General features: G+C 39.7%; 1 protein-coding gene across 1 annotated transcript; it reads right to left on the minus strand.

Annotated features, from left to right (window-relative positions):
• Positions 1-3,055: 3,055 nt before the first annotated feature.
• LOC147625889 (uncharacterized) lies at positions 3,056-6,643 on the minus strand. Its single transcript, XM_086817751.1, has 3 exons — positions 6,206-6,643; positions 5,468-6,105; positions 3,056-3,079 (listed from the first exon to the last, which is right to left on the minus strand). The coding sequence occupies exons 1-3, from the start codon at positions 6,519-6,521 to the stop codon at positions 3,056-3,058; spliced, it is 978 nt and encodes a 325-aa protein (XP_086673877.1). The 5' UTR covers positions 6,522-6,643.
• Between the last annotated feature and the right edge of the window lie 5,655 nt (positions 6,644-12,298).

Consider the following 12,298-nt stretch of genomic DNA (forward strand, 5'->3'; position numbering starts at 1 on the left):
GTGCAACGCAAAACAAAGATCCAAAGAAACCTATGCAGTGGGTTAATGGCATCATGAATTGTAATACCAATTGTCCGCCTAATCGTGATCAAGAAGATATCTCATGGAGCCCTATATTAGAGATTCCACTTTCCCGTGTTCATATTTGCACGCTTCATGCTAGGTTACGCATAATGGACAAATTACTGAAGTTACATATCAATTATGCATGGAATATGGAGCCTGAACATCTTCGCAACGAATGCATCAGTAAGCTGGAAAATGTCCTTTCAAGTGTGGGGCTTCATGGTGGTGCTGTAAAGCTGACTAAGGATACTAAAAAGTCAGGACCGGGTCAGGATAATCCAAACAAAATATGCATGGGTGGGTCCAAAGCAAGACACCTTCTCTCAAATTACGAGGGGTACAATAGTCACACAAAATATGAATTATGGAAGGCCATTTGTGAATGCACCACTTATCGTGGGAATAATGCAGAGCTTGGTCTCAAGCGGGCAAGGCTGTGGGAGTCACTTGACAAAATGATTCAATTGCTAGAAAAGGCTCCACTTGTTGCCGAGGAGATTGCAAACTTGAAGACTGCAATACATACATTTACTCAGCAAATGGTTGATGCATGGGGAGAAACACATATCACCCACTATATGGTATTTACCTTTCTATCTATTTACTGATATTAATCGCCAAATAGTAAAATTCTGATATGATCTTTGTTGCAGCACATTATATTTGCCCACGCACAGTTTTTTCTCGACGAATATGGTCCAATGGCAATTTGGAGCACCCAAGGAATGGAGCGCTCTCATTATCAAGCTAAGGCAGCATACTTTAAGAACACGCGACATGGTGGAGGTGGTAAGGAAAAAAGTAATGCCTTGCATGAGATGTTTAATTGGTTTTATCGCAGTTTGGGAGGTCGACGCCGACAGAAACCAAAAGGGCAGGTGTCATTACTACGAAGGGTTGTAAAAAATGTCAATCTGCAACGAGCAATTGCATGGCGAGCATCAAGTGCCGTGCATGGGATGCGTGAGTGGTTCGCTGCGCGGAGGCGTATGGGTCGAAAATGGGTTCCATATTAGAAAATTGTAACCTTTTTTAAGTTAGAGCTTTTTTTATTAATGTCGAGATTTTTTTTATTAATAAGTTATTTTTCAAAAACTATATAAACCTGTGAAAGTGAGTTTTAAAATTACATTTTCACGTTCATTCACTCGTGTAAGTCAATGGATGGCTAGAACTAAGCACACTGCACGCAAAACTGAGAACCCAAACGTACCGTCTGGTGCACACAACTTAATACACGCAGTAGCCGCGGCACAGGCATTTCAACAAGTGCAAAAACGTATCAAAAACAAGCATACAGCATGGACAGAGAGGTAGAGACCAGACACGAAGATGTACAGCCGGATGTGTTCTCAGGACTGGACAATATTGAGGATGTCTCCAAGCAGCCTGGAGACACCGGCTCATTTAGAGCCACGCGTACACCATTTCCCCGACCTCTCTCAGAGGCTGAGCAGCAGGAGCGTGTGCTGGAAGAGCAACAACGCCAGATTGATGAGGAGGAGCATAGAAGAAGAGAGCAACAGCAAGCCCTATTCCCTCAGCAGCTACAAGAGGAGCTAAGGGTTGCATTTGAGGAAGACCAGGAAGCACTTCTGTGTATTGAGCAAGAGCAGTTTCAACAGGCTGCTGACTTCTATGAAGCAGAGGAAATAAGCCATCGTGAAGAGCAGGATAGGCTCTTAGCACAAACACTACATGAGGAACTTGAGAGGCGTCAGCCCCCGTCTCCACCTAAAAAACAAAGAATAAAGATTCGTGTCAAGAGAAAGAAGGAACGTGCAAACAGGCAGCAAGAGGTGGAGATGGAAGATGAGGATCGACGACAAGTAGAGGAGCAAAGGGAGAGGGAAAGACTGGAGCAGGAGGAGCAAAGGGAGAGGGAAAGACTGGAGCAGGAGGTGCAAAGGGAGAGGGAAAGACGGGAACAAAGAATTCAAGAAGCACGCAGATTAAAACAAGAACAAGAAAAGAAGAAGGCAGAAGCAAGTAAGAGAAGACTAAATCTAGATCCAGCCGAGCAAGAAAGGCGAAAAAAATTTAGAAATGATAGACAACCATGGGAAGAGAGGTCGCATCCACCACCACCCCCCGTAGCCAACAAGAAGAGAAGATGGAAACCAGGGACCGTGGCTCTGCGAGAAATCAGAAAGTACCAAAAGAGCACAGACCCCATCATGGTGAAGGCCCCCTTTGCAAGAGTTGTAAAAGAAGTCATCGACAAGTACAGTGACAGGGTCACTCGGGTACAGAGTACGGCACTGGAGGCCCTCCAAGAGGCGTCAGAAACAATTTTGGTCTCTCTGTTTCAAGATTCGGTGCTGTGCCATGCTCACGCCAAAAGGGTGACCCTAAAGCCTGTTGACATGGCACTTGCACTACGTTTACGTCAGGATAAAGCGCTCCATAAGGAAGGCTTTATAGGATAGGATTAAGCTTTTAGGCGGCGGCCTTTGTGCCTTTTGTAATCTCGACATTGTAATACATTTTTTTGAATCTATAAGATATTGTCAATGACTCGTTAACCAACGTATTCATTTGTTTCAACTGTTATAAAAGCAGACATTACATTTCTTGTACTGTTGTTTGAATGAGAGAAACTGTTGATCATGTATTAAGAGCCTTAGTTAAACAGGAACAAAATTTATATTACTGATAAGGTGATTGTGAAACATTATCTTGTTATACGTGGCATTGTTGTTGGCACTGAACAGAGGATCCTTACATAGTGCAGAAACAAAATTATATTGAATTTATTTTCGGTCCGAAAAAAAGGCTTAAAGCTCAATAAGGCCTTAGAAAAGCTCAGGGACAAAAAAAAAGTTATTTGGTGCTCAAAATCACCTGGTGAAGTCTGGCATTAGATAGAACATTTTTTATAAAAGCAACAGTTTTCTTTTTTTTTATGGTTCTAGGCAGAGTAATCATCAAAATAAAGTGCACACAATGCATTTTTTTGTGAAAAAATGATCAAAAAAAGGGCTGTGCGCTACGGCGCGAATTTAAGCCTGGCCTGCAATTTGAAAGGCTGAAATTCGCGCCGTAGCGCACAGCCATTTTTTTTTAATTTTTTGACTCTATCCAGGAGTATGTGCACTTTTTTGATGAAAAATATGCTTACAAATATCAAAAAACATAAAAAATTCTGATTTTTTAAAAATTGTTCAGATTTTGTACTGCCAGATTTCAGCTGGATGTTAAGTGACATTCAAAGAACAAATATTTGATCATTATCAATGAAATTTCCTACACATTCACATGCCTGCCAAAAGTTTAGAGGGCACAGTGCTGACACATCAAATAAACAAGAGAAATGGTTCAGACTTCTTAGAAACATTACAATTAAAAAAGTATACATTTTGTATTGATTTCATAGAAAGAAAATTACAAGTTCCTGAGAAGATTTCTGAGAGCTTCTTTAGCTTCGTCACTCTGTGTGGTTTTCTCACCTAGGCTATTAGCTATAATAATAGGATTGGTTACACCTTTGGAGATTGAAGTGGCACAGTGGCTTAGCACGTGGCCGGTGTAGTTGCCTGCAAATGTGTACATGGCTGCCTCCCTGCTAATAAGTATACATTTGTTTGCATTATTTGCTAGCCCATCTTTGGTGAGAACCCCACTTAGAGATTTACACTTGATGAGCTCTGCTTGTGCCTCCTCAGAGTACTCTAAATGGATTACTCGAATAAATGATGGAGAGAGGCTAGGAAGGTAATGAATCAGGGAGGTGTCTCGTCCATCGGATTGCACACGAACTCCACCTCCACGTGCAGCAAACTTGTCAAAAATATAAGCTTTCTACAAGAGAAAAAAATCAGGTGTTAGTAATAACTCACTTATAAATATGAAGGCACAACTTTGATTTAAACCCACCTCAATGTCATCATCACATTGGCTAATGCGTGGGTTGCATATGTCTATACTGCTTCCACGCTGCTCAACTGATGTATCTACATGCAAGCGCTTATGTGGTTGAAATGCTTCTTGAGGGACACTTTCATACTCTGCTGCTACATTTTCTATAGCAACAAGAGCATTGGAAACAGTTTCCTCAATTGTACGTTCTGTATCATAACCTTGGAATGCTAGCGCTTTGGTAAGATCATGGTCATCAAAATCAATCTGTACACCTGCAGGCTGTTGCTCAAGTGTGTCTTCTTTGCAGAAACCAGACCCAATTGCTAATATGCTTAAGGCCTCATCCTCCCTTAACCCCAAGGATTTACAAATGTCATCAAGGAAAAGAAATTCCTTGTTATCCATGATGATGGCATTCAAAGTGGTTACATCCAACTCAGGGATCTCTTCCACAATTTCATCCCCTTCGAGGTCACGATGAGGCTCTTCATCCTCAGTTGACCCTTGTTGGAGAAGCACCAAGGCCATGGACGCTTCAGCTTCTTCTGAGAAAACCTCTTCCACCTCGCCTTTGGATTCCTTCACAAGAGCTACTTCCTTTTTCACTGCCTTTCCCTTCTTTTTTTTCTGTATCCCTGGCTTCTTGCAAAAACAGTGCTAACGTCATATCCCATGAAAGGAAGGTGGTGCCTACATTACCAACCTGCAATTCATAAACGGTGTCATCATCTTCGACCCTATAATTGCTAGATGTAAGCCCTTTCAAAAATCGGTTGAGCCTGAATCGGAACGACTTGTCACCATGGTACAGATGCCTGATTAAGTCCACTGGAATCCATTTAGTGGTGGATTCAGGCAATTGCACGACATATTGTGCCACTACATCATTCATGTACTGGACCTGCTCTTGAAAAGCCTCTGCATGAAGGTCTATAGTTTTTTGCATATCGATCACCCCCTCAAAAATGGCGATGTTCTCACCTGCACCTGCTGAGAGCCCAATTTTCTCAAGTTTTGCGCGTAGCGAGTTAGAGCTTGAAGCCATGGCGGGATATTGAAGGGAAATAGAAACTGCAAGATCTTAAGAATGAAATGAGCTTTATAGAGCAAAACCTATTCTTATAAAGCATTCCACTATAAAGTTTAATAAATTTATAGAACATACTTAAAAATTTTAAATTTAACAAAATTAAAATCCAAATTGCAGTGAAATACAGAGGACATTGGGACTATGGTGCAATCAATAATTTTGTATTCAGAAGTACACCGCTACAAATTATCGCCCAAAATCACTCAAAATGTTACCTAAGTCTGCAACTTAACAGTCTTTCAAGCTAAGGACCCTAGGGGGCTCCAATGACACACAGAGTGTATGTTTCTCTGACCTTTGACGCATGGGTCGATTAGAAACAACAAACTTGAATTGGTTCCTTACATTAAAGGACATGACAATACGATCTCTCAACTGAGCAAAATTCCAATCATCATTAACTACCACTGTATGCTCCTCTCCTGGGTGAACTTCAATATGAAGTTCTACCTCCTCCCTAGCATAGAGATCAGAGTCTAAAGCCTCCCATTCACCATGCGAGCATTTCCACCTTCTAATAGGGTACACCATAGTTAGATTTTGCTTGCCTATCTGATACCTGCATCTTACCATTGACATTACCGCTGAGCACTTTATTACATCGCCCTTATGTTCTGCCACCTTGGTGGTCCAGTCGCCTTTTAGAAATGTATCTAGAGCTTCAAAGGCCCCATCTTTGCTTATCCACATTGTTGGGGTGCGATGGAACTTGCCTGCTTTGAAAATAGCAATAAACACATGTAAAGGCATGAAAAGAGATACACTTATCCTGTGGGATCCATATGCAGCCTTTAGGCTTGACTGAATGTCATGGAAAATCCTGCGCTGAAAGCTCTCCATTGTAGTGGGGTCTGGAATGGGCCATTCCGGGCTATTTAGTGCAGGAGGAGAAATTGGCTCAAGTGCTCCAAACCTTCCCCTCTGTGGCACAACATATGTTGCAGCAATGAAAAATACTCCTCTATTTGCAAGTTCGGAACTTGTTTCCCCAGCATACATAAGCCTACCTAGATCAACATGACATGCTTCGAAGGTCCCTGTAAAACATTCTAGAGGCTGCCATTCCACACATGTTGAAGGGAAAACATCTGCATACAATAGAATACATTGGAGTTCTTGATATTCACATAGTCTTCATGCAAGCATTTCTCCAAAGCAAAGAAACATTAAACAAGGACTGAAACTTACAGTTAGTTGGGAACCGTGGTGAGTTCTCATCTTCAAGATGTATTTGGCTTGAGGTGTAAACATGTTGCACCTTTGCAAGCCGCTTTCCATCCTTGTTGCAAACTTTGAATTCTAAGATCCTTCCTTTCCAGTGATGGCTTGTGGAAGCCATGTGCCTTCGAGGAACCTTGTGTGCACCCCTCAAACTGGGCTGCATTGTTATCCACATGAACCGCTTAAAAACGGTAGGAATCCAATAACCTTCATCATCCTGTACTGTGGAAATAGCCATGGACTCGATAGTGGATGATGGCCTGCGTACACACTGAAGAGCCATAGATGGCCCAAATGAAAAGAAAGTGAATGTTAAGAATATGGCAAAAAAGCAAATACCTGCTCAGAGACAGAGAGAGAGAGAGCTAGCTAAAGCTTCAAAGAAGTTTGCTGCAAATCCATACACACACACACAATACACACACACACACACACATGCACACACACACAGAAAGCTAAACCTTCAAAAGAAAGCAAATGAGAGATTGCATTAGGTGCCTGCATGCAGAGAGAGAGAGAGAGAGAGAGAGAGAGAGAGTCTGATAACAGAGCTTCCTCTAGAGAGAGAGAGAAGGGCTGATAACAGAGCTTCCTCTGAGTAGTTGGTAGCAAAGAGCTTTCCTCAAAAGAAAGCTAATGAGAGATTGCATTAGGTGCCTGCTTGCACACAGAGAGAGAGAGACCTAGAGATAGAGTCTGATAACAAAGCTTCCTCTAGAGAGAGAAAGAGGCTGATAACAGAGCTTTCTCTGAGTAGGTGGTAGCAAAGAGCTTTCCTCAAGTTGGGGATGAAGATAGGGCTGCAAGTGAGGGTGTAGTGAGTGGTAGATGGGGAAAGTGGGTTAGTCTAAAAGGGAGGAGAGAGAAACACGCCCCTACTTTTGGAGGGAAGAGGGAAGTGAGGGGGGGTAACTTTTTGAAACTTTTCCTTTAAAAAAATATTTAAAAAAAAGATATTGAAGATTTTCTTTGCTGGCAGATCTGAAAAAGGCAAGATTCCACCTTTGACCACAAGATTTAGGGTCTTAATCAACCCAACGTTTTTGTACACATGTATTTTTCCTATTGGCCTTCACACTAATCATCTCCTTAATCTCATGGCAGCTTAAAGGGCCCCCATAGACCTCAACCTTCCCCTAATGGAGGTTTCCGCCTCTGGTAAGTGGGGAGGTTTTTAGGTGTTTCTTTGTTTGCTTTGTCGTCGCGGCTGGTGGCAAGGAGAGAGAGGGTATTGTTGCCTGCGCCGCCAGAGTTCGTTGTGTTTGGCGCAGTTGCCGGTAGCGCAACAGATGTTTACCTTGTTGGGGTGTAGCTCGTAGTAGCGAGCAGAGATGTGTTGTTTTGTTGGGCTGCTGCTCTCAACCATGGCCCAGGTATATATTGCCAAGATGAATGGGGGACAGCCTTGTGAGTATACATCTTGTGTGTCAATTTGAAGGTGTCATGTTTGTGAGACGGTGTGAACCAAAAGCTTCTATGTGTCGGAAGAAGCTTGTATGGAAGTGTTGGTTGGGAATTCAAATATGGATGATATAGGTGATGTATTTGGCTATGGTTTGTGTGTTTGTGTCCTGTGTGTGTTGATTTGAAGGAGAAGGCATGATTGACGTGTTTGGTGGTGTAGTCCACGGGTTTACACTCTCACAACGCACCTTGTGCCAGCCTTCGATTACCTCATCATGCACACAGTGGAAGTGTATGTGTTTGTTGGGTGATTATTTTGTCTATGGTGCCCCTGTTTTGTGCTAGTGATTCCAAGGTTGGGGGAGTGGGAAGCTATAGAGGCCTGTTTTCTTGTTTTTCTTCCACTCCACAGCGCCAATAATTCAAATTATTTTCTAGTGATGTACTCGGAAAGGGTTATTCCTTGATGTGGTCTCAGGTATATAGAGACAGGTTTTAGTATGTGAAAGTTTGGGATAAGGCCAGCTCATTCCTTTTATGTAGGGTTTTATTCATATTTCCTAGATGGCTTAGAGTTCCAAATTGGTAAGGTATGTATGGGTGGTATCATGGTGGTATAGGACGCTAGCAATTCCTCGCATATATTATCTTATGGGATAATTTGGGCTCAAGATTGTTGCTTTGCTAACATTACTTAGCATGTTGACCCCAACATTCAAAGACAATCTCATTTTCTGAATTCACTTGAAGTTGTAGTGTAGGCGTTCTCTGGATAAACTTCTTTTATCGATCGCCTGCATGTTTTAATGAGTGTAGTGTCGTCGACATTTTCACTTGGTTGAAATCATTTCTTAGAGTTCAACGAGTTTATCTTGTGTTCGGATTAAGGAATTTTGGATTCTTCCTTTGTTGAGATTTCTTTCTCTAGTTCCATCCTTTAGGTGATTTATACAGTCCACCTGATGGTTTACGGATGTACATATGTGACTCGTTGAGACGTTGATGACTCCCTATGTTGATATGGGTAACTCTGGATGTCAATACTTCCCTGTGCAGATGTGGGTATGTTGAACCATCGATGGATCCCTAGTTCCTGCCGTTATAATGCCATGTCTTCCTATTTTATTCCGAATGGTTTACAATGAGAAAACTACTTTGAGTACGAATTCCTCTAATCATCCGCCGCAATCTAATGGGCAAATAGAGCATGTGAATCAAATTGTAGAGGATATGCTTCATGCATGTCTCTGGAAAATCATCAAATTAGAAAAAGTATCTTCCAATGATGGAATTTGCCTATAGCAGTTCTAAACATACACCTACTGGTTTTAGTCCGTTCATGCTTATGTATGGGTATCAACCCAGGGCACCTATTTGATGTCAATCTTAAAGACATTGAGCTTGATGCATCAAGGGATTTCTTGCGTGATATGCAAGAAATGATGACCAAAGCTTGGCATTCTATCAGGATGCTCAGGATAGGGCACAGTTTTATACTGATAGAGAATGCTCACCTCCGTCTTTTGAACCAAGAGCATTGGTTTATTTAAAAGTTCCTTAAGACTCTCAGACTTTTTCAACAAGAAAATGCTCGAAATTATCTTCTATATATTGTGGTCCATTTTGAGTGATACGTCGGATTGGCACGATTGAGTATGAACTAAAAATGCGTAGATTTTCTTCTTTTCATTGTTTGCAAGAGTACAATGTTTTGGGAGAGGGGAAGTATGTTATGTGCACATTATATGTGCATATACTAGAAGGCTAACCCACATTAGACTTGTGAGCATGGGAGCATGGGAATAAGCTCTAGTGGAGCATGGGTTAGGTCTAACCTTAGGGGTTGAGAGGTTAGGGTCAGGCATCCAAGGGTCACACATGGGACTCATCATTGAGAATGCATAGCCTACTATTATAATACATAATTCCTTCATCGAGGCTGTACCCTTGAACTTGGTTCAACTCCTCAGGAGTTTTGCTTTCCTACATAAGTAGGGTAGCAATAGGGCCAAAGAATCTATCCTACGTGATCTTCTCTCTTGCTTCATTAATCAATGGATTTGACACCACTGTGATTGCAAGTAAGGAGGCTTTTTTGCTGAGGGCATCTACCACCACATTTTCTTTGCCTAGGTGGTACTTGATTTCAAAATCAAATTCCTGCAGGGGTCTGCATCCACCTTCTTTGGCGCATGTTGAGATCTTTCTGAGTGAAGATCCACTTTAAGCTCTAATGATCTATTATCAAAGTGAATCTTTGACCCAGTAGGTAATGTCTCCACAACTTCAGGGCATGGTCGTGGACATCATAATTTCTTCATGTTCTGGCCTATATCCTAAAATAACATTTGGACAAAACACAATTATTAACCAAAAATGAACTTTGAACACCATATTAGATAATTTGGGAAAATTCTCGTTCCCATTTGAGAAATGGGATCATGGTGAACTTGTCCAAAAGTTTGTCAAAACCCTTTCATGTGACATATCATTGGAAATATCTTGAAGAGTAGAATCTAAATCTACGATCTTCGACAAATTTGGAGTTGGTATGCGTAAGATATGTCCACAACTATATGCACTAATTGATTCCCAAAGTATGAGATTTTTCCCAAATTATCTAATATTGACTTTTTGGACAAAACACAGCTATTAACAAAAAATTAGCTTTTATACATTTGTACAACTTAAAAATTTAACAAATAACACAACTTTAACCAGAAATAACATTATTGAACACAACGTTAACCAAATATAACTTCAATATAACCTAAAACTAAATCATAACATTTAATCAAAATAACACACTTGTTTCAACCAAATAACATAGAAATAAGATCATGAAACTCAACTATTGATTTCAATTTCACATATTATTAAATGACATTTAGAATAATAAGATGGTCACATATTATTAAATGACATTTAGAATAATAAGATGGTCACAATAGGAAAGCAAACATCATTAAACACAACTATTAACCCAAAATTAGCTTTTATACATTTGTATATTTCAAAAAGTTAACACCTAACATAGCTTAAATGAGAAATAACATTATTGAATATAACATATAGAGTTCAATATATCCCAGAACTAAATCATAACTATTAATCAACAATTATATTTCACCGACTTGTTTCACTCAGAAAATCACTAATGAACAATCCAAATAACACAAAAATAATATCATTAAACTCAATTGTTATCCTCAATTTCACACATGACTAAATCACATTGAGAACAATAAGATGCTCAAAATAGAAAAGAAAACATAATAACTCAAATAAAATTAAACCATAACATATAACTAGATAGACATACCTCCAGTTCTCTCTTGTTCTTTCATTCTTTTACTACAGAGATTAATGAACATAAAGATGATTAAATGGAAAGATGAATATGTGGTTCCAACTAAATGGCACCAATAATCAACATACCCTTCAATATCTTTGTTTTACAGAAGAGAAGAAACCCCATGATTGAGAAGATCTAACATCATTAATGTGGTTTAGGAGGGAAAGAAAGCTCTTGAGCATAGCTACTAAAGAAAACAAACATATATTTGAATTTTCTCTATACAAAGGAGGGAAAGTGAAAAACCTAAAGCCATATCTCATCAAAGCATACTAAAATTTTCCTACACTAAAAACCCTATTTTTCTTATTCTAAAAGTCTAGAGAAGTCTCTAAATGAAGAAACAAATTCATAAACCCTTGTATACTTAATGAAAAATGAGAAAAATTAACAACCACACTCTTAAAGCATAGAGGTAGGAGTGGATAAAAAGAAATTTGAAAATGTGATATCTACAAACACGATTTTTAAATGTGATTAAAATGTAATCAATTATCAATGAGATCATAAGTATGCATGTATTATATTTAATTTGTGTTCTCGAGGGGGGGTCACTATATGAAAACCATGTATATCACATGTGTTTAAGACCTATATTTAAAATCCCTTATCTATGAATTCCCTATAATTAGAGTGCACCCTTTTCTTATACAAACTGTGACCTTTGTGATTAATATGCACCCTTTTGTATATATATTTGGGTTTAAAAAATGAATTAAATTTTTTTATGTTGAAATCAGTTTCACATATTCTCCAAAGGAACCCCTGAGTTTGGATTTGGATCTTCCCTTTGTCAATTTTGGCACTATCAGGACAAGATTGAAGGTTGGCCTGTAGATGTTGCTTTCGTTGATGAGGTTATGGGTGTTTGCTTCCTTTTTGGCACCCAAATCCATGTGTTATTGTAACATACCCATAGTAAATATAGCACATTAAGCACAATATGCCATATCCATTGCAAATATAGCTTAGGAAGTTCATTATGGTTGCATTTAATTATTATTTTTTATCCCTAAGAATCTTTTATTTTGAGGTGATTGTAAATTAATCACTTTCTACTCAGGAAAATAGAAAACTGAATTCAAATTTGAAATCTTAAACATGACAATACCCTAGGTAAGGCTTTTTCTGGAACTGAAACGAGTAACCAAAGTGACCTAAATCAACCGCAACGTTTTGAAATCTGGTAGCATCTAAACGATAGATGAAAAGCACCCACGAGATCCCGAGACAGTCCTAAACAATTTCCCTTAAAAATCCTGACGGCCCCTAACAGACGCCCTCGAGCACACGCGTGATGT

The sequence above is a fragment of the Cibotium barometz genome, chromosome 23, assembly GCF_041138505.1.
Source record: "Cibotium barometz isolate CiBa-2024 chromosome 23, ASM4113850v1, whole genome shotgun sequence".
NCBI lineage: Eukaryota > Viridiplantae > Streptophyta > Polypodiopsida > Cyatheales > Cibotiaceae > Cibotium > Cibotium barometz.

Excerpts from the sequence above, each read along its gene's own strand:
- LOC147625889 (XM_086817751.1), bottom strand. The coding sequence starts at position 6,521 with ATGGCTCTTCAGTGTGTACGCAGGCCATCATCCACTATCGAGTCCATG. Across the intron at positions 6,106-6,205 it reads ACCACGGTTCCCAACTAACT|ATGTTTTCCCTTCAACATGT; the intron begins GTAAGTTTCAGT and ends TATTGTATGCAG. Across the intron at positions 3,080-5,467 it reads ATCTCTATGCTAGGGAGGAG|GCCAGGCTTAAATTCGCGCC; the intron begins GTAGAACTTCAT and ends TTCAAATTGCAG.